Consider the following 25,679-nt stretch of genomic DNA (forward strand, 5'->3'; position numbering starts at 1 on the left):
TAGAACTTTCGAATCGATTAAAATTCGTTCAGTCGAAAATTCTATGTAAAGAACATAAAGTTATTTCTATGTGAATTATGTATATATGTTCACTTATTTAAAATATAAATATGTAACTTTATGATTGTAGATAATTGAATATATAAATTTTGTTTCACAGAAAATACATACAAAGATCCTCATTTTACTTTCAATGTATATTAGAAATAAAAAATAGTAATGAACATATTAGGAGCGCAAAAAAGTTCTGAGCCCTAGATTTCATACTACTGAAACCACAATTTAAATTGCATTAATTTTCCCGCCCTCTTGCGGTTTTAAAGCAGTGACAATGTAATGTAATGTAATTTTTCAATAATGTCATTTGAAATTTCAACAAAAAGTATTTAGTATAGTGATATTCGGTATTTATTGGAAAGAAATTAGCTAAATTTTTCTATTAGCATATTCGACTGGACTTGGGTTCACTTGGGTTAACCCATGCTGGGTTAAATAAACCCAGCTTATTGGTCGAACATGTACTATATAGTATAGTATAGTATACGTTCGACTAATAAGGCCCAGTTCCACAACTTGCTTTAAATGGAGTTTAAAGCTAAACCGATGGTTAAAAGCAATAGTATATACGCATATACTTTATGGTTAAAACTGCTTTTAACCATCGGTTTAGCTTTAAACTCCGCTTAAAGCAAGTTGTGGAACTGGGCCTAAGTTGAGTTTATGTAACCCAGCATGGATTAACCCAGGTCCAGTCGAATACGCTGTATGTCTGTACTAATTTTAGTTCTACACACTTCTTATCTAGAATATCCAGAGACACTTTTGAGTTTGTACTCTTGATAATTGCCCCAAAACTTAAGAGAAAGTATCCAGGGTTAGGAATGATCTCCCCAGAGAAACAGTTTTTTATTGCTATTTGGCGAATGGCTACACCAGATTCTTATAGGTTAGTACATTATATCTAATAATAAGACCTACTCAAGGTAATGTCGCATTTTTCATTCATAATTTTTTTAATCCTAGATCAATATGTGAAAAGTTTGATGTGAGTCGATCAACAGCCTTATTAACACGTCGAGTTACCAAGATACTTGCAGATTTAGCACCAGTATTAATTAAATGGCCAACAGGCAATGCTATCCAAGAAGTTTGGACAGGATTTGAAGTAATTAGTTCCTTCCCTAAAGTCATAGGAGCTATCGATGGTACTCACATCAATATCCCATCTTCACATATACATCCAGAAGCCTATGTTAATCGGAAAGGTCACCGTTCCATTCAGCTAAGTTTGTAATATGTACAAGTTTGTAATATGTACTTAGTATATTAGGTGGAAGAATTTATCCTTCTCACTATATTGTATATATTGAATATATCGTACTTAATATTCTTCCAGGGGATCTGTGATCACAAAGCTCGTTTCACGCACTGCTATATTGGACATGCAGGTTCTGTGCATGATCAACGCGTTTTTCGTCAGTCAGAAATTCAAGATGCATTGGGTAACCCAGAAAAATTTTCTGATGATTCCCATTTACTTGGTGATGCTGCATATAAAATTCATGATAATTGAATGGTTCCATATTGTGATAATGGTCATTTGACTGAACGACAAAAAAATTATAATTTCTGCCATTCTTCAGCACGAATCGCCATTGAAAGAGCATTTGGTACCTTGAAAGGTCGATTTAGAAGTATATTACACAACCTATCCATGAATCGGACTGACTTAATTGCTCATTATATACTTGCTTGTTGTGTCATGCATAATATTTGTATACTAAGAAATGATGATTTTGACATTGTTTTATTAAATAATGAAGTAGATAATGATATTCCTCGTCAAGTTGCTGCAGATGATACAACAGGTGTTCTGAAGAGACTTAATTAGCCAAAGACTTCCAATAAGACTCATATAAATCTTAAAACAGTTCTAATTTTGCTAGGAATGCAATATATTTTTTATTTTAAAGAAGTTTACAAGTTATTATCTTTTATACTTTTGTAACATAGATATAAACTAATATGTACATGTTTAATAAAATAAAAATAGTATAACATATAAAAGAATTCTTTATTTATTTTTATAATAGTATTATATTTAAAAATTGCCATTTCCGTGTTACTTCTAAAATAATAAGTACATCCTCTTCGTTATTAATTTATTTAGGACAAAAAGTAAAAGAATAAAGTAAAAGTAAAAGAAAAGAAAAAGTAAAAGAATAAAAGAATAAAATGAAAGATACATTTTGTTATTGATATTAATTTTATAATAGTTTATAATTAATTTTTAACACATACAATTACTCCCCTCGACAGAATAAACATAAAATACTTTGTATTGTCTTGAGGTACAATAAAAATAAAAGCAAGTTATATATATGTAATATTGTTGGTTATACATAAAGAACTAATATCACCAACTCTGCTTAACTTAATCGGTCGACCAAGCATTAATATTAATTAATCATTCCCTTCGACAAAATAAAAATGAAATACTTTGTATTGTCTTGAGGTACAATAAAAATAAAAACAAGTTACATATATGTAACACTGTATAAGTAATACTAAGTATAATGTAATACTTAGTTATACATAAAAACTAATATCACTAACTCTGGTTAACTTTTTCGATCGACCAAGCAGCAAAATTAATGAACCAATTTATTTTTCTGATCAATATGATTGATTAATTTTGTTATAATAGACTAATTAAGTTAACTGAATGTAGTAATTCTGTTCCACATAACTTTCATCAGAAATATTTACCAAACATTTTAATTGTTCCAACATAGAAAGAAAAATATTATTTTATATATCAGTGTTCTTAACATTAAGTATCACTTATGCATATAACCATTATTCAATTTATCACAGATATACACAAGAAGTTATTAATCTCTTGCTATTATAACTGTTATTTGTACGATTTTCACAACTTTATGCGTTGCGTCTATGACCATGTTTACGCAACAACTTTATCTAACTAATTAACTATATTATAAAAATATGTATGTATAGGCATAAAGTTGAAAATCGTCAAAATAATTCAAATTATTGGGGGTAACCTAACCTAACCTAACCTAACCTAAACTAACCTAACCTAACCATACTAAAACCTAACCTAACCTAACCTAATTCAAATACAATGGGAAGACATTAGTGAATACTTATGTGTATAAACTTAATATTAATTATTAATATTAAAAAATAAAGCAAATTTTAAGAATATGTTTAAAATATTAAGGAAGACAGAACGCAGTATAATAGATGTACCAGCTACTATACTATATTTTACAAAACTAAATAAAATATTAATTGTACTAAAAAGTAAACAAGAAAATAAATGCTACATGTTTTATCAAAAACAAAGGAAACAATCTTATAATTTGTACTACAGCTTCGTTTTATCTTTGTTGCATGTAAATTAAAATAAAAACATTTATAATTTGTCTAAAATTTTACCCATGAATTCTAGCATTTGCTTTTTAAAGTCCATGTTTTCTTTGTGCCTCTGATCACTGTTGTTCTCAGCCAATTTCTGACTTCGTAAAATTGATTCAGCAATGTTTGATGTACTTTCTTGTGCCTTGCGCTTCCGAGAATTTGAATAGCTAAATTTTTATTATTTGAGTTTGCATTGTTACATATATTTGCATTTGATAAGTTAGATTCTCTATTAGATCTGGAATTAGAACACATACTGCTTGAAGAGGCTATTGCTGGAGGCGACATAAAAGGTCGTTCACTAAGCAAAGATTCCATGACTTCCATATAAGGCCATGTTCTAAGATTATTCCCTGATTTGCTATTGTGATCTTTTATAGATTTATAAGTTCGTTTCATTCCGTGAAATTTTGAAAGATATTCAGGTCCAGTGACATTATAGCCTTTAACAGATAATGCTGATGCAATATTATTCCATACTTTTTTCTGGGACATTTTACCCGATACAATGTTATTTTCTTGTAGCCGATACTTTTCTACCAGCAATAGAATTGCCGCATGAGACCATTTAAACATTGATTCATTATTATCCTCAGAATTGGAAGACTCCATTGAAAGACTTGCTGCATCAAAATCTGAATCTTGTGATTTTGCTCTTTTTAGAAGATAAGTAGCAAATATCGTATCTAAAAGAATAACGAATAATATCTATATATTAAAGGAGACATAAATCAATCACATTCTTTTATTATAATCTAATTTATTAATTTCCATTATATCAACTGATCTATCTTCTATACTTGGATAATTATTAGCATATAGAATACTTATATAACCTCTGTCATCATAATTACCATTTTCTGCACGCGCTGCATCATTTGGCGATACTTTTATTGTGTATGTCACGTCGTTTTCATCTAAAAGATGAATTTCGACATTTTCAGATATTTGACTAAGTGATTGAGCCATTGTGAATACAGTTTCTCACAGTTTAATAAATTGTCTTTATTTGACTTTTGACACAATTGGTTTGTTCTTTCTGGTTGCACTGTTGTAATTGGTTGAAAGAACAGCAGTTAAGAAGAACAGATCATAGACTAACACTTTAAAGCACAATCGAACGTTCGAGGAGAGAATAAGCGCTAATTAGCGCTAATAACATTTGCTGCCCTACCTCGAAAATGATAGCGAAAAATTGCGCGAATAATGACGTCACGCTGCTTTGAGAGTGATGTCATTATCAATTTTATAGCGCCACAAAGCGTCTCCTCGAACGGTCTTAGATACTTATTGTGCGAATAGCGTGCTTCCCGAACGCACCCTTGGTCTTTCAAAACATCGTGCGATTTGGCGTTTGATGCACATAACCTTAAAATCAGCAGTGTTCATGATGGCAATAACAAAAGAGCATATTCGATTTTCCATCCACTTCGCGTTTCATCTGAAGAAAAATGCTGCTGAAGCCACTGAAATGATCTGTGTTGCATATGGAGAGAACGCTGTAAGTTATGCTACGTGTAAAAGGTGGTATCAAAAATTTCGCCAAGGAGATTTCAGTCTTGAAGATGAACCGCGTGCTGGACGCCCTCAAAAGATTGAAACGGACGAACTGCAAGCATTGTTGGATATAAACTCTGCACAAACTGAAGAGAAGCTTGCAGAGCAACTTGGCGTTACGCGACAAGCCATTTCCACACGTTTACATGCAATGGGAAAAGTTCAAAAAGAAGGCAGATGGGTTCCGCATGCACTGTCCGAAGACAACAAAAATCGACGGCGTGACACGGCACTCACTTTGCTTTCAAGGTTCCGGAAAAAGGATTTTCTGCACCAAATCATTACAGGTGATGAAAAGTGGATACTTTATGATAATCCGAAGCGTAAAAATTCATGGGTTGACTCTGGTCAATCTTCGGCATCGACGCCAAAGACCAATATCCACGCCAAGAAGGTTTTGCTTTGCATATGGTGGGATTGGAAAGGTGTATTGTATTACGAGTTGTTACAGCCGGGTGAAACAGTAACGGCAGATCGCTATCAGCAACAATTGAGCAATTTGAGCGATGCGCTTGAAGAAAAGAGGCCATTTACTGGCAAAGGACGTCGTAAAGTGATACTGCTTCATGACAATGCCCGACCACATGTTCCGAAAGTGACTCAGGACCATATCTTTGCGTTAGGCTGGGAACTTCTCCCGCACGCGGCGTATAGCCCAGACATGGCGCCTTCCGATTACTACCTATTCCAGTCTCTGCAGCATTTCTTGACTGATACACATTTTGTGACACTTGAAGAGATACGAAAATGCATTGATGACTTTATCGCCTCGAAGCCGGTGAGCTTCTACCATCAGGGAATTCGCAAGCTGCCCGAAAGATGGCAAAAGGTCATCGATGCAAACGGGGAATATTTCGTTGATTGATATAGTTTTGTTTGTTTTTAAATAAATTTTGAATTTTGCAAAAAAAGGCTCAGAACTTTTTTGCGCTCCTAATATATATCTTTGTTTCCACAGAATTATGGATTATTTTTTTCAGTAAATACAATTATAAGATAGATATCTAACTTTGTAAATTTACCTCAAGGTCTATGCATAAAAATAATATAATAAATAAATTCAGAGGACAATTTAAAGTATAACTCAATAGATAAATTATCGGCCTTGTAGCACATAAATGCCTTAATTTATAATACCAAAAAAAAGAGTAAATATTTATTACACTTAAACTTCAATTGGATTCACAACAATCGCGTTTCTCTTGGCCTCCTTGTTGCTGTCCTCTTCTTGCCGCTGCATATCATCTTGCCCTCTGATTCTGATGTTGTGCTTTTCTTTGTATTCATTAATTTCAATTCCTTTCTTTGTTAATTGGTCATTCAGTGTGTCTATCACTTTCATCAACTGAAAACATACATTTTGACATTGTCATGTATACACCAGAGATACGTTATTTAAATAAGGAAATTAAGTAATATTAACAATAGCAATAATGCAACATACCTGTTCCTTATTTATCACCAGAGCAGGCATTACATCTTCTACTATACGTTCACACAGAACTCCACCAATCATTCTGTAACATTTCTTCTTGGGATCTACATTCTTTAGCGTGTCGATAACAATTCTGAAATACGAATTATATCAATTAAATTATGCTACAAGTTTTCCTTATCATCAATGGGCTACATTGACAAAAAATTATGAGGTTACTATGGGTTATCGTAAAGGTCGATTGGATCACACGAATAATAACGAAATATTATTCGTGTAATTTGTCAAATTTCACGTTGACGAGAGATCTCTTTTGTGTTTACGATGACTGGATTATTCAAATAAAAAATAGCAAACATATAGGTTAGTCAATTCATACTTGTGCTCGTTCAATTCCATTTCCATTTCGGACAGTTTGTTCGCCATCATCCTCTGTTCATTTCGGAGCGTTTGAAACTCCGACAATATTTGTTCGTTAGATTTCGCATCTTTCGACGAAGCTTTCGTCGATTTTTTCTCGCTGGCCATATTAGGAATTTCGATATTACGATTCTACACAACAGTGTCGGACAGCGACGGTGAGAAACAGTTGGGAAGCGTGCGGTAAGTACGGCCACGAACGTTGAGAACCGGATAGTGGCGAACGAGATTCGGAATTCAGTTGCGATTTACAACGAACCTGCTGTGAACAATTTCTCTATACTTCCGGCGTCGTGGTCATCTCAAAAACGCAAATTGCGATCCGATGATCGCACGAAGCGTGCAATCGCGCTTCGTTAAAATCACAGAACGGACTCTTGAGCCAGCCGATCGCGCGTTACAAGAGGAAAAAAGAGAATCTATCTTTCCACATTTCAGTCTTCAAATTCACAAGGAAGAGGATCGATAGATGGCGCTGTGCGAATTTGATTACACCCGGTGCGCTCTGCTAAGTGCGTACTCCCGGCTCGCCGCCGAGTTCACACAAGCCATTTTGTGCATCGTTGGAGCAGCTGTGCGAGAGGAATATTACTTGTCATTTCACCGCAAAATGTCAACGTTCGCGTGCCCGCGATCGACGTAGGTGCGTTGAGCGGCACATCGTAGGCGCGCACGTCGGCGCGTCACGAGCTGGACACGGGACGAAACGTGCTGGGCGCGACTCGAATCTCCTGCATAGACGCGCAGATCGCGGGATTCTGCATGGGAGACAAAGAGAACATCCGCGGCGCCTTTTATTAACCTTGACCCGTTCGCCACAACAGTGAGTATCGTCCTCGGGAACGAAGTTAAAAATAGTCCCGCTGCGCCGAAAAGTCACGCTCGCTCATGTTGTTATATGAAGTCCACCGCGTTGACTAATTCGCGACATATATGATGCCCGTACGTGTATATAAACGCGCAGACGGAGAGATGGATACGCTAGAAGATACAATTCGGGAGTAATGTGTGCTGCGCGATCGTCGCAATGCTTGTTGTCATTGCGCTCCTTGCTTTAAGTGGTAGACATATGCGTTTCTCGTATGTGCTCATATTTGGGTGTACATTTACGCGTCGAGACGTCGGTTCTCCGGTCGAGTCCGAGCGAATATCTGCGCGACGGGATTGGAAAGTGCGCGTACTTCGTTTGAAACTGCCTTGAAGCATCAACTGACGATAGTGAATCGCTATTTTCAGATTGTCAGCCGCCAAAAATGAAGATATTACATGTGTAATAAGGATTTTGTGACATTACAAGAGATTGCACAGCTTCGTAAGAAGACTTATGAGAGATCTTAGTGGTATTTTCTGGTAAAATGTTGGATGAGTCAGCTACATAAGAAGACTAAAATTACTAAAATGCGCATTTGTCTGCCAATAGTGCATTATATCTTCAGTCATTTTGGTTGCGTGTATTCCATTGGTTAGTATTCTCATGTTCCTCCTTTTTTTTAAGTTTGTTTTCTATTGCTGAATTGACTGTATTATCTTTTAATCTTTTTCTTTTCCTTTTTCTCCAGCCTCAAATGTATGTCTATCTGAAGATATACACTAGTTCATCGATAGAAAGCAAACCTTTTTTCTCCTTGTTCTCTGCCATATTTTCTTACTTACACCTGTGGTTTCAGTATACATTGTTTGGACAGTTTAAACAACATGAGCAACGAGAATGTAGAAAATCGGCTGCTGCCTCAGGTGGCAGCCGAAGACTTACCTATATTCCCCGATACAAGTGTATCGTGCGTAGATATATGGATGGAGAAGATGAACAAGGGTATATTGACGAGCTTGAACTTCAGAGAATTTTGGCGAGTATGGGTGCCAAAGATATATAGCCCAGAACGCAATGGCAACTGTCTGGCGTGGTCCATCGACGAGAACAAGGCGCAGAAGATATTGTTCAGTCCTCTGGAGGAGTTCATCTGCAATGGCAATCCACAAGTTGTCGTGAAGGAACTCACCAAGATGGACAATCCACCGTCTATGTGCGGCCGTGTATTCAAGATGGGCGAGCCGACGTACAGCTGCCGGGAATGTGGTGTGGACTCGACATGTGTTTTATGCGTGGGTTGTTTCCAGCAGTCCGCTCACCGGGATCACAAGTATAAAATGGGCACGTCCGGTGGCGGCGGTTGCTGCGATTGCGGCGACACGGAAGCCTGGAAGAGAGACCCATTCTGTGAGATACACATGGTTGGTACCCAGTCGAAGGAGTCGCGCGGCAACAAGCTGCCCGGCGACATCGCCGAGCGGGCGGTGATGGTGTTCGAGGCCATACTGGAATATTGTTACGAACTCTTGACCCTCAAGCACACGTCGGCGCTGCCCGCGAATCTGTGTGAATCTGTGTGCGTCAAGGATCCAATGTGTTTCAACCTGGCCGCGGAGAAAATGGACTCTTTTGACAGTTACTGTACTGTACTTTTTAACGACGAGACTCACACCTTCGACCACGTGATCAATACCCTCACGCGCATCCTAAAGTGCTTGCAACGCGACGCGGTGGAGTATGTGAACAACGTGGACAGAGAGGGCCGAGCCGTGGTGAGATGCTCGGGCTTCCGGCAATGCAACGAGCTGAGAACCGACATCGAGAGGTTTACCTCGAGGCACAACAATCGACCGCTCAAGGTGCTCGTCTTGCACACCCATGTAGTCGCCCATCAGACATTTGCCATGAAACTGCTCAATTGGCTGCAACAGTTCATCAGCCAATGCGAAGGCTTTCGCGTGCTGTTCAGCAACATCGCTTTGAACACCAAGCTGCCCGACATCTCGATCGTCAAAGGCATTCTCACAAGGGACTCGCAACTGTGGAAGTCTGCCAGGACAGCGTGGCATCGCTTGTTCATCACCGGAATGCTCATGGAGTACGAGAGTAAGAAAGCGCTCGCCGTGGTGTTTACTTACAACTACGGTGACGTAATGAAGGACTTCATACGAGACGATCACGATCACTCCTTCTCCATCGTTTCGCTCTCCGTGCAGCTGTTCACAGTGCCAACTTTAGCCCACCATCTCATTGCTCACCATGACGTACTGTTCATCCTGCTAAACACGCTCATCTCTGAGAGCGCCCGGCGGTGTAACGCCGCCGGCAAATTGGAATTCGAGAGGAACACGCCGAACACTTCGTTCAAGAGAGCGCTCTACATATTTTACGACCTACGCTACTTGCTGAGTGCGAAGCCAGACGAATGGACCGACGAGCTTAGGCGAGGTTACTTGCAAGGAGTCTCGTTATTGTTGACACTCTTCTGCAGCATGCAGTGTATGGACGCTGTGCTGAGGCAGGTCGGTCAGCACATGGAATATGAGCCCGAGTGGGAATCCGCAATCACCTTGCACTTCAAATTATCGCCGGTTATCACCATGGCACTAGAGTGGTGCGGATCAGACAAGGTCGTGCTGATCAAGTCGTTCATAATGGTGCTGAGGAAGCTGTACGAGCAATTGGGCAATGAGCCGGCGCCGAGTCAAGTGCGAGAATTGGCGGACCATAGCGCGACGTGCCTGCAGTACGACGTGTCGTCCCAACCGGTTTCCATCCACCTGCCGCTCTCGCGATTCTTGGCCGGCCTGTTCTTACATCTGGAGAAATACAATCTGCATTTCCAGTCGTCGGAGTTTATCAATCAGACGAAACCGACGCCGGAGCAAATCATCGAGCCGGTGCTGACGGCGCAAGTCATGATATCGCAGGTCTACTCTGGCATGTGGCGTCGAAACGGCTATTCCGTGCTCAATCAGCTGTATTTCTACCACAGTGTCAAGTGTCGCCACGAGATGCTGGATCGCGACATTATTCTGCTGCAAGTCGGCGCGTCCTTGATAGAAAGCAACGAGTTCCTTATTCACATTCTGAATAAGTTCAACTTGCTCAACTGGGCACACCCAGACTTCGAGGTGAACGCCCTGAAGAATCCGGAGGAGGACAGCATGAGGCAGACGATCAACTTGGTGGAGGAGTTTCTCGGTTTGCTCATCACGATCATAGGCGAGAGATACGTACCTGGGGTCGGCCAGATCAGCGCGGACGATCGTTTCAAGAAGGAGATCATACAACAGCTATGTATAAAACCGCAGCCACATTCGGAACTCATCAAGCAGCTGGTGGACGACTCACAGCACTTAGAGCCAGATATGGAGACAGTGATATGCGAGGTCGCGGACTTCAAGAAGCCGCCGCAGATGTCTGCAGGAAAAGGAGTCTACGAGCTGAAGCCGCACCTCTACTCAGAGTACAACGTGTTCTTCTACCACTACACGAAGGAAGAGCTGAGCATATCCGAAGAGGCCCAGCGAAAACGCAGGAAGGCCCTGGGCGAGTTGGAGTGCTGCCCGCCGCCGAAACTGCCCAGGCTGACGGAGACGTTCAGTCTGGTGGCGAACTTGCTGCAGTGCGACGTGATGCTGCACATCATGCAGACCGTGTTGGAACGAGCGCAGAACTTTATCGCCCGGAGCTTCTCTGAGCCGCAGGTACACAAGATATTGCATCTCATCGGTTATGCGTTGCAGGAGCAGGAGTCTGGCCACTACCCGTTCCTCGTGTTCCCCGAGAGAGCAGCCAAGTGGAACATTTACAAGCTACTGGAGGATCTATCAAACAGTCCGCGTATCGAGGCGCACAAGGACCTATTGACGTGGATCCTGGCAAAGTACCGTGAGGTCGCTAGCTACGTCGCTATGGATGTCACGCCGACTCCCTTGCAGGTCGAGCAGTCCGCCGACACGGGTGAGACCAACAAGATGGACAAGGAATGGCGCACGAAGATGGCGGCGCAAAAACGCGCCAAGGTCATGGCGCAGATGGCCGCTATGCAGAAGCACTTCATGAAGAAGAATGCCACGTTGTTCGAGGAGGCGGGCCTGGACGTCAACAAGAGCGACGAGCGCGGCTCCGTCATGGACCTGACCGAATCTTCGCAGGAAGCGCCGGTCGCTGTGGGCATCGGCCAAACCAGCAGGATGTGCGAGCAGATGACTTATACTTGTATCCTGTGCCAAGAGGACCAGACCGTGACCGCGGCTGGCCCGGCTATGGTGTTGGCTACCTTCGTGCAACAATCCACCGTGTTGTGTCAGCGCAGGCCCGATAACGACGAAGCCAATCCCTTGTACCTGTCGGCGAAGCTCGGTTCCTCCCCATATACGAGTACCTGCGGCCATGTGATGCATGGCCGCTGTTGGCAGGATTATTTCGACAATGTGCTCGCCAAGGAAAATCGTCGACCATATCGTATGCGACAGCCAGCGAGCTTCGACGCCGAGAATCACGAGTACCTCTGTCCACTGTGCGAATGCCTCAGCAATACTGTTCTATTGCTGGTGCCGCCCTTGGGGATGCTGCAGCCTACTCTTGAGAAGCAGCCGGACATCAGTTTCGAGAAGTGGCTGGAAGCAATGTGGCTTACACTCGAGTGCAAGCCGACTCGCAAGTATGGCAAGAAGAGCATGGAAGTGGAGGATGAGGAGATGCTAGAAGACACGACAATCGTGCCGCCCATGCCTGTGCTACGACGAGAGCTGGACGACGCGGTCGTGGGCGCCTTGGAGTCTGTCTATTCGCAATCCGGACCGCATCTCGCGGACAACATGGAGGGTATGATACATGTCTTCGCCGCGTTATTTACACAGACGACGTACCTGAAGGGTTTCGGCCCGATCGACGATGATCACCGGGTGCCGTTGTGGGCATGGAAGTCTACGGCCTACACGATCCATGCGATCGAGTTCTTGCTGCGCGATATGGAGAAGCCACTGCTGGGCGCTTTGTCGTCCCGACAGCGGGACAGTTTGCAGAACCTCGCGAGGATGTCGGCCCTATTAGGTGCGTCATTTGCGAATCACTCGCACCTCTGGGCGGATCGGGAGATGCTGATGAACCAGGCGATGACGTTGCTGACGATACTGTTGGAGAACTCGCACCAAGAGCCCTGCATCTTCGATTGGGACCCGTTCGGTGTGTTGGTGCCGTTGATCAATCTGCTGCCGTGTCTCTTCCACACGAAGGACGAGGTGTCGCCGCCCATTATCACCGGCGGTGTCTTCGAATCGCATGCGCTCCGGCTCGTGTTCATTTGTCACATCATCAAGATCCTCCTCACCATCGACCTGGGCTCGCTCGAAAGCAGCATGGATGTAGACAGCCGTGAGACGGAAGAGGCCGCAGGCGAGACCGCAGAGTCGGACCTCGCGCTGGTACAGATACTCGGCACGCAAATTAGCAGTCCGAACGTCGCGAATGAGTTGTGGCGACGTGTGGAGGCCGCTTGCCGGCCGTTCCTGCGATGCTGCGCTCTCTACTTTCACTACGTGACGGACGTGCCGGCTCCGGCAGCCTTGACGCAAACACACGGCGACACATATGAGAACATTTGTATATACCTAGGTCTACCAGCCACTTGCCGCGCCTTGATCAACTCCAACTTGAACGTGGTGCTCAAGTTGACGCACGTGTGGAAGAACCACCCTACCGTCTGGCAGCATCTGTTGGGTGTGAAGAAGGTACCGATCGTCAAGGACCCGCTGAGGGTGAACAAGCTGATCGACCTGCCGGAAGACTACAGCGATCTTATCAACTCGATATCCACCTTCACCTGCCCGAACAGCGACCAAGAGGACTCACGCAATCCCACTCTGTGCCTCGTGTGCGGCGAGATGCTGTGCTCGCAGAGCTATTGCTGTCAGACCGAGATCAACAAGATGTCGGTGGGAGCCTGCACATACCACACGAGCAAATGCGGCACCGGGGTCGGTATGTTCCTGCGGGTGCGCGAGTGCGATGTCCTGTTCCTGCGCAGCCCAACTCGCGGCACTCACATGTGCCCGCCGTACCTCGACGAGTACGGGGAAACAGATCAGGGTCTGCGGCGCGGCAACCCGCTGCACCTCTGCCACGAGAAGTATCGGCGGCTCAACTATATCTGGCTAAGTCACGAACTGCACGAGTCCATAGCGAGGGCCATCGAGTCCTCGAGCAGCATGGTGCCGACTCAATGGCAGCACATGTAACCCTGCAACTCTGTTAGGAAGTACTACGCTGGTCCCTGCATTACTTGATGTGGGATACCTTTAGAAGAAAGAGACGGAGAGAAAATGAACAAAAAAAAAGAGATGAAAGGAAAGAGAGAAAAAAAAGGAACGAGAAGATGAAGACAGAGTCGAATACTAATTCTTTTAAACACCTAGCGTAAGCGAGAATGTAGCAACAGCAGCAGCAGCAGCAACAAGCAAGCCTAGGTATCGTGATATCATTGATTGTCCGTTTGAGTCGCAATGACAAAATTAATTTATTGTAAGAGGGGAGCGCGCTCTCGCGGACGTGACATTTGTATATTTAGGATGAATGAGATTGGACGTGTTGTTTCTTTCCCAGCGTTGCGATGTCGTTTTTAGATTGTTTTCAGAGTTTACGAAACCCTCTTTCGCTCCTATGTCTCTCTCTCTCTCTCTCTCTCTCTTTCTCTCTCTCTCTCCCTCTCTCTCTCTCTCTCTATATATATATATATATGTGTGTGTGTGTGTATATATATATATTCTATATATACATATATATGTATATATATATATATATATATATATACATATAAATATCTCGATTGTATATTAAAATACACCTTTGTTTATACGCGTATTAACAAATTGTTGTTTCGGAGAGCTTTGTTGCTTATATTAGAGTTAACAACGACACATTCTTCTATTCGATTGATCCATTAATTTCGCACTCATCTTTTCCTTTCTGTTCCGTGACCTCGGGGAATTTTTCTATGATGTACAAACGGTGGTTCGTGTGCGCACCAACCTGCGTTCCAGATCAGACTCTTCTAGAGGCGACCTAGAGCAACGAGCGACATTTGCACACGCTTACATTTACATTCACACGCAGACACGCGCACACACGTTGCTGTGTCTACCTTTCGGGCTAATTAATTCGCGGAACAACGCACGCGGCTACATTACAAGTCGGCAGACTGACACCCGACTGCGAATGCCGACATCGTCGGGTCCCGTGCGCGTCGCTGAACCGCACGCGAGCGAATCCACTGTGATGCACTTTTGTAAAATAACGACCGCAAATATTGCCCTAGGTCGACGAGAGAGTATCTTTCGTTTCTTTCCCTCGTCGTCACCTCGTCCTCCGAACAGTTCACTAATTAAGGACGTCGTCCTGTTGATGACTATTCCTGCCATCGCTTGGTATTTTTTAGGAGGCTCGATATTTTATGTGTCAAAGAGAAGAAAAGAAAAGAAAGACTGTAGTCTGATCTCGGGCTTTCACCGAGCTTTCGCGATTCGGTTTCCCGAGCTCGGCCACCGGAAGTATCCGCTTCGAGGAGAATGCGGACGCGTATAGATAGAATATAAAAGAAATTTAACCCGGGGGGAGGGGGGCTTATATAATCCGAGAGGGGAGTAATTTTTAAAATCTCAATGGTGAAGAAATAAATCTCATGTGACGTAAAGTCCTGTTTTCTGTTCCTATTATTGTCGATCTTTTAGGTGCTAAATCTCACAGGCAATGATCATCGGACAACGACGCCACAGCATTGTCGCCTGTGTGTCGGCTTTATCGGTTTCATTTCCGGCGTGGATATCCGAAGCTAGGGTGGGTAACTGGATGTCTGCGTAACTGGACGCTGCGTATGCCGCCGTGAACTACTCGATCCGCTGGCTTTGTCTGTTACATTATCTGCCATGAGTACGATAATTAGTGCTGAGGCTCCCAAGCATTCGGACATCTGCAGATTATCCGGTTATCCGAAATCGGTTCCTGTCCGGAAACTTAAAAACGCATTATCCGGATCATCAGGGTGATCCAAGTTTTCGGGTCCAGACGCGAACTGGAACTGAAACCGAATTCTCCGATCGGATTAGCCTAAGTTATTTTAAATTACTGTCGAATATTGATTTGCTGTAAAATTTACTGTTAAATTATTTTCGAATGCGATCGATCAACTTCTTTCTTGCTCGAATTTTACTGCTTATTACCTTTTCCTTTTCACGCTTTATCCGCACACCATGCGCTTTAGATTCACATCCGAATTGGACGTCTCGACTGTTCAGACATCTTGGAAAATCCGTAGTTGCAAAAAAAACTGAATTTAAAGCGTCACGTTTATTTGAATAATCGATATTCGAATAGTGTTAGAGACTCGAGAATAAATCTCGAAGTCTTAATTTAGTATACACCGATTGTACGGGTTGGCAAATTTACCGAGGATCTTTATTGCTCTGCTCGTTTATGTGTGAAGATGAAGATGCCCTGATAAGAGGATGATGAACATCTCTAGCGTATAATACTTTGCTGACCGACAATCTTTGCTTTCCCATCAACGTCGTCATCGCCGTCACCGTCGCCCTTCGCAGAATATCTTCGCAATATAAGTTTTGCAGAACGATACGTCGAATCGACAGAGACTATCACCGGAGCGCGCGCATTCGGAAGACTGCAATGTAACGAAAAACGTATATTATTACGTTGATCGGACATGGATTGTTTAAATAAAATTACAACGCGTATGCCTTGTCGTCCAGTTTTTAGCAATAAGCACGAGACTGTGCTCGCTGTACATTATAGATCGCCTGTAAGAGAACGCGATGATCAGTCGGTGTTTGAGGTACTTGTGAAATACAGAGGAACATTATACAAGAGGTTGCATATCCTGTTTGTTATAAATAATCCTAGGCAGAAAACGGAAAGTCATACGGTGAGGTCGAAGTGACAAGAAGGTGATCGAGTGATGATCGAGAAGCAACTTTCCACATTTTTCTGTCAATGTGACGTCATTGTGATTTTCTGTCTTGCCTGGGATAACATTACACATACATGTAGGATCGGTATACCTTATGCATTGACTCAAATACTTTAATTGATACTGCTGAAAGATCGCGAAATAGAGAGAGACCCCAACAAAGTAGTACGTAACTATTTGCACGATCGTGATGGAATCGTGACAGATAGAAATGTATAATCTATCGTAGTAAGTAAGTATCTTTTCCAGTTTCATTGAAAGATCGTTTATACTCTCGCGCTGAAAGTTCTGATATCTTGCTAGATTATTCTCAACTAGAGACCACCTCGTGCGCGAGATTTTATCCTCCTAGAGGATATAAATTTAAATAGTGTTTGTAATATATAACCGCGTGCGCGCGCGCTTTATGGCATCACGTTTGTTTCGCGACCGTTTGTTTTCCTCGAAAGATTGATTTATACAAATTCACGTTATTTTATATTTCTTAAACAATAAATTGATCTTGAAGAGGATAAGATTACATACGTTAAGATTAATTGCCTCTGAAGAAGTTCAAACCGTTCAATCTTGTATTGGTCCCTCTGGACCTTTTTCAGCTTTTAATTGAAATTTCATTTACATGTCTGCCAGTGAAATGATTGCATACTCAAAGCATACAAAATATAAGATTTTAATAACCCAGACAGCACACGGATGTCCATTGGACGTCCGTTATATGTCCATTTTTTATAAAAGATGTTCATAGGATGTCCGATGGACGTACATCGGACGTCCTACAGGTCCGATGTCCAATAAGGACATCCTTGTTACGTCCAATTTATGTCCACGGACGTAAATCGGACATACGGACATAAATTGGACGTGAAACGTACATCCATTGGATGTCTGGTGCTGTCTGGAAAACAATATTAAAATATTCTATATATTCTCTGATAATTCGAATCGATTAATTTCTTAGCGAAGTGTAACTCTACGATCTCATATTTTTACTCTTTTCTTAAAAAATTAAGGAAATTTAGAGAAATTAAGTCTCAAGTTGGAAAGACAAAATCAATATGTTGGACTCACGAAATTAAATATATAAAATCGATATGTAGGAGAAAGCCGTTTAATTGCTTATAATCCAAATATTTTTTATATAACGAATTTCTATTTTTAATTTTTGTCAAAAAGAAATTAACTTTTCGGATAATAGAAACACGTTTGCAAGAACGATATAGCACTTTTCGTCTTGGACATACGATTGGTTGATTCTTCATGCACACATTTATGCGGCGAAGTAAATCATCTGGACAACATATCCTAACCTTAAACGAATGCTCGGAGCGTAGTCGGAATTGTGAAAAGCGTGTTCAACGCCAAATAACGTTTCGACGTTTAACGACGACCGTTTGATTGAATGCTTCGTTCACGTGCTCGAAAGTGCTCAAAACGGCGGAATATCACAGAAAATCAGAAAGATGTTTAAAAAGTACGTGCTCTATTAGGTATTCAATATCGGTATTCTAACCTCTGAATCAACGGAAAAATGAACAATTTAAATATCTTGCGTTTCGATAAAAAGTTCTTTCTTTGCGTCTCTCAAGAGTGCAAAAATATTCATTCGATATAAATGCTGAAAACAAATTAAAAAATTTCTACTTCAATGTCACAGTGGTCAAACAGTCCAAGTGTATTTTCTTTTCTCACCTTAATTCACACTTTGTCGTTCCGTCAGATTCGATGAGAAGGACAGTGTTTCTGGTATTCAGCAATTAAAATCGTCTGTGCAAAAGGGTATTCGCTCAAAACTCCTGGAACTGTACCCTCATCTGGATAGTTACATAGATGTTATAATACCAAAGAAAGATTCCTTTCGTATTGTAAAATGGTGAGTTATCCTTTGCTCAAGATTTTTCAATAATTCAATAATCCTCATTTTTTTGTTCCTCAATGTGTCAGCCACGATCATATAGAAATCATAGTGAATGCAGCGGGAGACCTGTTATTTTTTCGCCAACGTGAAGGACCCTGGATGCCTACACTGAGACTACTACATAAGTGTAAATTCTTTTTGTAAATAACAAATCAAAATCATTAAGTTATCTTGATTGATAAATCAAGATTGAAGAAAAAAATATGATACTTCTTGTGGCTTACTACTTTTGTACATAAATTGCAAATTTTTAGATCCATTTTTTCTACCAATGCAACAAGTTGACAAAGGTGCCATTAGATTTGTTCTTAGTGGTGCTAATATCATGTGTCCTGGCTTAACGTCAAAAGGTGCAAAGATGATGACAGTGAACAAGGGAACTGTTGTCGTATCCTTTAAACATAATATAAATTAAGCAGATTGTGATATTTCTTAAATAACTTTATTAGCTAAAAATGTGTATATAATTTTAGCTAATATAATTTTAGCTAAGAGCTATTAAAATTTTATATCATATATCAGCAATTAGCATGATTAAATATAAGATATATTCTTAACTCAAGATACAGGCTGTTATGGCAGAGGGCAAGCAGCATGCGTTAGCTGTAGGAGTCACTACACTGTCGACGGAAGACATGTAAGTCTAAACGATTTTTTCTCTTGACATTCTATCCATCGTTTTGCTCATCAGTGTCGTTACATAATTTTCAGTATCAAGGTGAACAAAGGAGTTGGGATCGAGAACTGTCACTATTTGAACGATGGACTCTGGCAAATGAAACCTGTGAAATAAAAGTGATTATATCTTGTACACCACAAGGGTATAATCAAAAAATCGCATTGCATACGGCTAGTTTTCCCAGACACTTTATCTCGCAACTACAAAGTAGAGTCAGCACGTGTTGCCGCTGCCATCGCGTGGAACGATACATCCTCGTGTATACATAAGACGACGTTGCAGGTCACCATAATATTAACGATTACCACTACATCTTTATCATAATAAAGTGACAGAATGCGTTAAGTTCGTAACTTAAGAATATACGTACAAAATAGTGCAGATACAGATCGCAAAGACACATCAACAAAGGTTTCAACTCTACGATAATTTATAAAATAAAAAGAAAAGAGATAGAGTACTTAAGCGGATCCCGATTTAGCATCCACCTGGCCTTCCTGGTTATCCGACGGACCCGAGCGTTCGCCTTCGCAGTGTCCTGCGGACGATGAGTAAGAGGAAGGATTATTGTTATCAGGAGCAGTTGCGGGCACAGTAACGGCGTTCGAGCCGGTGACGTTGGTGTTAGTGTTGCCGCTATCGGCGATTGCGGTGTGCGGCGATTGCGGATGGTAGTGCGGACTGTGCGGGCTGTGTGGGCCGTGGCCATGAGGACGTCCCATCGGGTGAGGCGAATACTGCGAGTACGGCTGATGGTAATACGGATGAGTGTATTGCGGGTAAGGCTGATGGTATGGTTGTTGCTGGGAATAGCTGTAAGAAGGATGCGGCGGTCGCGGAGCCAGCGGAACGTTCTGCGGCTGTTGACCGGGCGCGGTCTGATATTGCTGGCCGTAGCCTTGATTAGGCGGCATCATTTGGGAAGTGTGTGGATTTGTCACCGGTCCTTGCGGCGGCATCACTTGTGTGCCCTGGCTGCCTTGCGCGGTCTGGTGCGGCGGCATCGAGTGATTCGCCAGCATTCCCTGCTGATGGGGGTTGTGCTGGATCGGTATTGCCGGTGGCGCCGACACCGGCGGCATGTTCGGCGGAGTGGAGTTTGCGGTCGCGTTCGCACTGGCAACTACTGCCGCCACCGCGGCTGCTGTTCCAGCTGTTGTGGTCGGCTGCTGTTGGGGCGGTAGCACGGGATTTGGCTGCTGCGGTTGTTGCTGTTGCTGCTGTGATTGCGGCGGCGGCGGCGGCTGGTGCTGTTGCTGAGTGGGTTGTGGCTGGTGTTGTTGCTGTTGCTGTTGTTGTTGTTGCTGTTGCTGAGGCGGTGGCGGCGGAGGTGCTTGATGCTGCTGCTGAGGTGGAGGCAGCTGATGGGATTGTTGAGGAGTTGTTGGTTGATGCTGAGGTGGTGGCTGATGCTGGGGTGGCTGGTGCTGCGGTGGTTGGTGTTGCGGTGGCTGGTGCTGCGGCGGTTGATGCTGTGGCGGCTGGTGTTGCGGTGGTTGGTGCTGCGGTGTCTGTGTCTGTTGCTGATGCGGATGTTGAATAGGGTTGACCACGTTGCAGTACATTCCAGTATTGGGTGCGTGTGGCTGACTGACGTTCGCTTGCACCGTCGGTACTTCCGTCTTGGTTTCGGTATATGGCGGTGACATCTTCTTGCTCATCTCGATGTTGGCTTTGTCGATGCCGCCGACGGTTTTCTTCTCCATTGTATCATTATCGGAAACCTGTAGAAAAAAATGATGTAGACATTCTGTCGTGATATGAATGCTTTGAAATTTTAAGTGTATCTTATATGTTGTTACATCTGGCTGGGCTTCGTCGTTGAGTGACGCTGGAGTCGGAGTGGGAGTGGAATTCGGAGTGGATTCACTCGATGCCGGCCCGTCCGAACGATTTTCTTCCGATCCTTTCTGTCTATCTCGTCTGATGGCTTCGTACTGTCGTTCTACCATTTTATTGAAAGTCTCTTCGTCTACCGCCGGCTTGCAATGCTGAAAGACACGAGGACTGTTTTCTACAGTGCTAATACAATATTTGTTTTGAAATCTTCTTGGATCTTCTTGCATAATAATTACACATTCAAGAAATACTTTCTATAATCAAAGATCGCTTCACTATTAAAACTCTTATGCGATCGTATAAAAAATATTTGTAAAGAATTGCCACTCACTTTTTTTAATTCTTCCTGAAATATCTCGCTGGTTTCTATGAATTTACGTTTCTTTGCTTCAAATTTCTCTTCGATTTGTTGCAACTCAGCCTCAAGTTTTTTCTGGAACACAGAAAAATACACTCTGATTAAGACACATAATGACAAAATACATGTTTGACAGTATATTAATTACCTGATGCATCGTTAACGACTGTACTTGACGGCGAAGAACTTGCATTCTTTGAGTAGTAACAACCGAACGAACATCGGGCACGACAGTATCGCTGAAAATCTCATTAATGAGACGATGATTTCTCGTATAACGCGAATAAGCCACGTGTTTCACGGAGTAGCCATCATCTTGATCTAGAAACCAAGCGGAAAATATGATAAAACATATGACTGGTAATATACATGTGATAATTATCTCTGAGAATAATCATTATCGTCGATGTACCATCGTCATCTTCCGCTGGTAAAATATCGATCCTTCTATCTTGAGCTGCTTGACTTTTACTACTGCCTGACGAACGTTCGTGACTTTCTCGGTCATCGTTGTTTTGTTGTGCTACACACAACACTGCATTAGATATAAGATATTGTGATGTTATTAAATAGTTTTACATCACATTTTTTACCATAAACTTTGAAACTATGCTTGTCACACTTACTCGATTTCCCACGATTCTTAGCTGCAATATAAGCTAGATATGCAGGCGAATTATGATAGGTCTTCAAGCTTTTCTCATATTCCACCTATGTTAAACAATCACACAAGCAACATGCATGAATATATTGTTAAATTGTACAGTGTTAGAGATGTAATAGTATCTTTGTATACCTTCTCAGCTTCGTACTCTTCAATGAATTCTGTCTTATCTTCTTCTGGTAAATCCCTCCACATCTGTCCAATAATCTTGCCAATTTCCCATAATTTTAACTCTGGATTTTGTGCCTTTACCTGATCCCATACTTTCCTGCTATATCTCATATATGGCATGAGAGGTTTCTCTGGTGGTTTAGGTGGTTTTGGTGTACGAGAATCAGCCTGAAAAAATTACATAAATACTCAGATATTCAAGTCTTTTTATAGTTAAATGAATCTATAATTGATTACAACAAATGGAACTTTGAGCAGAAGATATAATACACACGTTAGTATTTTTGCCAACTTTCTGAGGTGTAAATCCTGGATGGCTATGTGGGGTTTGGATAAATGGACTTTGTGTATCTTTCTAAAATGTGAAAAAAGGATTTAAATTAAATCTAATGTCAAATCTAATTATTTAATGAATATATTTTATCACAATATATACTTACATTATTTGTTGAGCTACTTGTACTTCCTCCAGATGCTCTCATTCGTTCTATAAAATACAATGAGTGAGATATTATAGCTCTGATGTTAAACAATAAAAGTTAAATTAAGAAAATTAAACAACTCATTGTACTCACGATTAGAGGCAACAATATTTGATGTAGCTATTGCAACTTGTTTGTAATTCGGTGGTAATGCCATTTTGTATTAAAATGTTTTGTAAATTTTTTTATAAACCTTAAAATACAAAAGAATTAAATATTAATACTGAGATATGACTTTAAACATAACCTACTTCTTATATCGTTATATTTGACTAGGCTAATTTAAATATTTTTAGAAAATGAACAATAGTATTTTATCTAAATCTAAACTAGGAATTCCTTCTCATTTACTGAAATTTAGAACCATTTCTATGCTGAAACTTACTATGAGAGAAAGATCACTGGATGAGCGTCACGTCTTCCTTATTAATTCATGAACATCTAGCTTGGTTTGAGACACAAAACACTTGTTAACTTTATTGCTATTCTTTTCTCAGCTCAATTAATTCAAATTATGATGTTGGAAAAAGCCCAAAGCAGTCCTGTCCTTCAATTCTCAAAGATGTTCTCTATTTTACACGCAGGCGATCGCACAATTTGCTTGAAAGTCAGAAGCCATACATGTACGCTCGTTGTAATTACGATACGCCTCTGTGGCTTCGATTGTAGTGTCGGAGCAAAGTTGTGAGAAACTTGCAAGTGTAACTATAATGTCGCTATCAAATCGGTAATTTGTAACAAAATACACATACTTCACACTCATTCAGCAAATTTCAGGAATAATTGTATCAGAAGTATGAAACTATGATGGCTCGCGTCCATACTCAGTTAATGGCTTGGTTTTCTGCGCGTGCGCAATGCAACACGAAGATGTGATATCAGTAATGTATATGTGTATATATATAATATATATATATAAAAGCCTCGGCTACACTTTACTTACTTCCTTGCAAGTTACTTCTTTCATTTTTCTTCAAGGATCGAATGTGGATTATAGGAAAATCAGATTAAGTAATAAATTAATATTATTTATCACTTTGATTCGGAAGAATGACAAATTTTGTGATAATTTACTTCATATCACTGAACGCACAAGTTCAGTGATATGAAAGCCGGAGATAGTAACCACAGAGAGTAAAGCTAAGATTCCATGCATGCGGTGAGCTCCGACAAACAGCTGCGGTGACCAATCAGGAGACAGACGCATGCCGGAGCTTGCCGCAACCGGACTTGCGCCTCCCTCCTGATTGGTCACCGCAGCATTTGCCGCAGCTCACCGCATGCATGGAGTCTTAGCTTAACCTGAGAGCGGTCAATACAACATTTTCTGCGACACCGATTTTCCGCACTGGGAAAGGACGCCATCTGCATCCATTTTGAGAGGGGAACTGCGATAATACATCCACTTTCAGGTCTCGGTGGTAAAATCTGCATATGGTGGAAGTCCATGCTGCATCCACTTTCAGGCGGTTTATGTCCGTGCTGCAATGACAGTTGCCATCTCTATGCCAGACTATGCCTGGTGGTCTAAAAAGAGCGGGGGAAAGGGGGGGAGGAGCAGAAAAAATAAAAGTACGTATTAAATGTTAAATCTTCGAATATATATTGCCGTATCAAAGTCTCTTCTATAATAAACAATTTGACATGTATGGAGACGCATGATGTATCGTTGTCCGCGTCCCGTTCACTTCGTCTTGTTTTTTAATTCAGCATCCCGTCCGCTCCGGACATTCGCTCGTGGCACTGACAGTGGCCGTCGGTGAGCATTCGATCCGCTCGGAGGAGCACATGTTATTCACGTAATTAACGTGACAAGACTCCGATTATAAATATCCTGCGAGTCGACGAAATATTTGAACTTTTAAAAAAAGCATCAAAGAAAATCACGTTAATGCTGTCATGGATAAAACTCACCCCGGTATATATTTTCTTATTTTCGAAATAAAAAAAGCCAAATGAATGCAATTAAATGTTATTTATCATCATTAAATATTAAATGAAAAGTAGAAGAGTTATTGTCCGCAGCGGATAATCTCCCTGTATAAAATGTCGAACTGAAACATATTAAAAAGTATTGATATTTTGAATACGTCTGAATTCTACTTTCTGATCCGAAGAAAGGGAAAATAAAAAGTATTAGTTCCCATTAAATTTCACTGCGCTAAATGCGAGATGGCAGTAGTGAATGCTTCGCATTAACAAGGATTCAATTCGTTTCAAATATGCCTTGTATTCAATCGCAATCGATAATTTTTAAATGCGAACTTTCGTATTGAAAAGTATTCACTTCTTCTCCTAATCGTTTTCGGATTCAGAGGCATACAAGATTTTCACGTTCTATTCCCCGTCGCATTAAAAAGTATTCACCCGCGATCCAATCTGAGAGCAGAATTCACGACAAAATCTCGTGAATGCGAAACAATACTTTTAAATACGACATTTTATACAGGACTAATATTTAATAAGAGTGCGACTAAATTCGCATAGAATGAAATTCCATTCTTTAACGCTACCATGACCTTTAATTATTCTCTGAAAACGGCGTCACAACAACTTACACTCTGTACAATTAGTTGCTAACACATTTTCTAATCGTATACATTCCTCTTTAATTAACATAAAGCTAACAAATGTCCGATGCTTCGACAGAGTAATTTTCTTTATTTTCAGTAATCAATAAATAGAGTGCATCAATGTCGCGTACAGTTGAAAGGCCTCCTCGCATTCCCCTCGTCGTTCCGAAACCTTCGAGAAAACAAGAGACGCTCAAAGGCAAGTCTCTCTTGCTTTAACCGCCGCCGAGGCCCGCAATGTTTATATCGCGCCGATTGTGTTGATCGGCTCGCGAGCGACGACACTTTTTGCCCTTCGTATTATAATACTCGCGCACCTCATGTATTCGACCTCATTCCATC

General features: G+C 41.5%; 6 protein-coding genes across 11 annotated transcripts; 3 read left to right on the forward strand and 3 right to left on the reverse strand.

Annotated features, from left to right (window-relative positions):
- Positions 1–392: 392 nt before the first annotated feature.
- LOC112590038 (protein ANTAGONIST OF LIKE HETEROCHROMATIN PROTEIN 1-like) lies at positions 393–1,549 on the forward strand. Of its 2 annotated transcripts, none has more exons than XM_025305547.1 (3): positions 393–946; positions 1,024–1,286; positions 1,397–1,549. In XM_025305547.1, exons 1-3 carry the CDS (start codon positions 882–884, stop codon positions 1,405–1,407), a joined length of 339 nt encoding a protein of 112 aa, XP_025161332.1. In that variant the 5' UTR covers positions 393–881; the 3' UTR covers positions 1,408–1,549. The 2 variants fall into 2 exon arrangements, with proteins under 2 accessions (XP_025161332.1, XP_025161333.1); XM_025305548.1 differs by having other exon boundaries at positions 1,024–1,265; positions 1,397–1,460.
- A 269-nt stretch (positions 1,550–1,818) lies between these two features.
- Positions 1,819–4,840, reverse strand: LOC112590037 (hybrid signal transduction histidine kinase M-like). Of its 4 annotated transcripts, none has more exons than XM_025305544.1 (4): positions 4,622–4,840; positions 4,302–4,495; positions 3,466–4,133; positions 1,819–1,873 (listed from the first exon to the last, which is right to left on the reverse strand). In XM_025305544.1, the coding sequence occupies exons 2-3, from the start codon at positions 4,414–4,416 to the stop codon at positions 3,475–3,477; spliced, it is 774 nt and encodes a 257-aa protein (XP_025161329.1). In that variant the 5' UTR covers positions 4,417–4,495; positions 4,622–4,840; the 3' UTR covers positions 1,819–1,873; positions 3,466–3,474. The 4 variants fall into 4 exon arrangements, with proteins under 4 accessions (XP_025161329.1, XP_025161331.1, XP_025161330.1 ...); XM_025305546.1 differs by lacking the exon at positions 1,819–1,873 and having other exon boundaries at positions 2,434–3,614; positions 3,705–4,133; positions 4,622–4,838; XM_025305545.1 differs by lacking the exon at positions 1,819–1,873 and having other exon boundaries at positions 2,434–4,106.
- A 1,256-nt stretch (positions 4,841–6,096) lies between these two features.
- Pfdn2 (prefoldin 2) lies at positions 6,097–7,055 on the reverse strand. Its single transcript, XM_011152071.3, has 3 exons — positions 6,819–7,055; positions 6,449–6,572; positions 6,097–6,349 (listed from the first exon to the last, which is right to left on the reverse strand). Exons 1-3 carry the CDS (start codon positions 6,965–6,967, stop codon positions 6,170–6,172), a joined length of 453 nt encoding a protein of 150 aa, XP_011150373.1. The 5' UTR covers positions 6,968–7,055; the 3' UTR covers positions 6,097–6,169.
- A 284-nt stretch (positions 7,056–7,339) lies between these two features.
- Ubr1 (Ubr1 ubiquitin ligase) lies at positions 7,340–14,127 on the forward strand. Its single transcript, XM_011152072.2, has 3 exons — positions 7,340–7,682; positions 8,096–8,321; positions 8,527–14,127. Exon 3 carries the CDS (start codon positions 8,555–8,557, stop codon positions 13,913–13,915), a length of 5,361 nt encoding a protein of 1,786 aa, XP_011150374.1. The 5' UTR covers positions 7,340–7,682; positions 8,096–8,321; positions 8,527–8,554; the 3' UTR covers positions 13,916–14,127.
- Positions 14,128–17,923: 3,796 nt separating this feature from the next.
- Positions 17,924–19,429, forward strand: MCTS1 (malignant T-cell-amplified sequence 1 homolog). Its single transcript, XM_011152073.3, has 6 exons — positions 17,924–18,127; positions 18,374–18,526; positions 18,598–18,698; positions 18,826–18,959; positions 19,141–19,208; positions 19,283–19,429. The coding sequence occupies exons 1-6, from the start codon at positions 18,117–18,119 to the stop codon at positions 19,362–19,364; spliced, it is 549 nt and encodes a 182-aa protein (XP_011150375.1). The 5' UTR covers positions 17,924–18,116; the 3' UTR covers positions 19,365–19,429.
- Positions 19,423–23,653, reverse strand: LOC105189764 (transcription factor SPT20 homolog). Of its 2 annotated transcripts, none has more exons than XM_011152074.3 (11): positions 23,150–23,653; positions 22,858–22,957; positions 22,723–22,769; positions 22,557–22,637; positions 22,244–22,450; positions 22,074–22,158; positions 21,860–21,982; positions 21,596–21,768; positions 21,421–21,522; positions 21,053–21,241; positions 19,423–20,974 (listed from the first exon to the last, which is right to left on the reverse strand). In XM_011152074.3, exons 2-11 carry the CDS (start codon positions 22,919–22,921, stop codon positions 19,712–19,714), a joined length of 2,334 nt encoding a protein of 777 aa, XP_011150376.1. In that variant the 5' UTR covers positions 22,922–22,957; positions 23,150–23,653; the 3' UTR covers positions 19,423–19,711. The 2 variants fall into 2 exon arrangements, with proteins under 2 accessions (XP_011150376.1, XP_011150377.1); XM_011152075.2 differs by having other exon boundaries at positions 21,860–21,970; positions 23,150–23,652.
- Positions 23,654–25,679: the final 2,026 nt, after the last annotated feature.

This window comes from Harpegnathos saltator, unplaced genomic scaffold (assembly GCF_003227715.2).
Source record: "Harpegnathos saltator strain DR-91 unplaced genomic scaffold, Hsal_v8.6 scaffold7, whole genome shotgun sequence".
Lineage (NCBI taxonomy): Eukaryota > Metazoa > Arthropoda > Insecta > Hymenoptera > Formicidae > Harpegnathos > Harpegnathos saltator.

What these genes read in the sequence shown, in the direction of transcription:
- LOC112590038 (XM_025305547.1), top strand. Translation starts at nt 882, where the DNA reads ATGATCTCCCCAGAGAAACAGTTTTTTATTGCTATTTGGCGAATGGCT. An exon ending in GCTACACCAGATTCTTATAG is followed by an intron (nt 947 to 1,023) that starts GTTAGTACATTA and finishes TTTTAATCCTAG; the next exon opens with ATCAATATGTGAAAAGTTTG.
- LOC112590037 (XM_025305544.1), bottom strand. Translation starts at nt 4,416, where the DNA reads ATGGCTCAATCACTTAGTCAAATATCTGAAAATGTCGAAATTCATCTT. An exon ending in TGCAGCGCGTGCAGAAAATG is followed by an intron (nt 4,134 to 4,301) that starts GTAATTATGATG and finishes TTATTCTTTTAG; the next exon opens with ATACGATATTTGCTACTTAT.
- Pfdn2 (XM_011152071.3), bottom strand. Translation starts at nt 6,967, where the DNA reads ATGGCCAGCGAGAAAAAATCGACGAAAGCTTCGTCGAAAGATGCGAAA. An exon ending in ATGGAATTGAACGAGCACAA is followed by an intron (nt 6,573 to 6,818) that starts GTATGAATTGAC and finishes TTCGTATTTCAG; the next exon opens with AATTGTTATCGACACGCTAA. An exon ending in TGGTGATAAATAAGGAACAG is followed by an intron (nt 6,350 to 6,448) that starts GTATGTTGCATT and finishes GTATGTTTTCAG; the next exon opens with TTGATGAAAGTGATAGACAC.
- Ubr1 (XM_011152072.2), top strand. Translation starts at nt 8,555, where the DNA reads ATGAGCAACGAGAATGTAGAAAATCGGCTGCTGCCTCAGGTGGCAGCC.
- MCTS1 (XM_011152073.3), top strand. An exon ending in TGAACAAGGGAACTGTTGTC is followed by an intron (nt 18,960 to 19,140) that starts GTATCCTTTAAA and finishes CTCAAGATACAG; the next exon opens with GCTGTTATGGCAGAGGGCAA. An exon ending in ACACTGTCGACGGAAGACAT is followed by an intron (nt 19,209 to 19,282) that starts GTAAGTCTAAAC and finishes CATAATTTTCAG; the next exon opens with TATCAAGGTGAACAAAGGAG.
- LOC105189764 (XM_011152074.3), bottom strand. Translation starts at nt 22,921, where the DNA reads ATGGCATTACCACCGAATTACAAACAAGTTGCAATAGCTACATCAAAT. An exon ending in AAATATTGTTGCCTCTAATC is followed by an intron (nt 22,770 to 22,857) that starts GTGAGTACAATG and finishes TGTATTTTATAG; the next exon opens with AACGAATGAGAGCATCTGGA. An exon ending in AGTCGTTAACGATGCATCAG is followed by an intron (nt 21,523 to 21,595) that starts GTAATTAATATA and finishes TCTGTGTTCCAG; the next exon opens with AAAAAACTTGAGGCTGAGTT.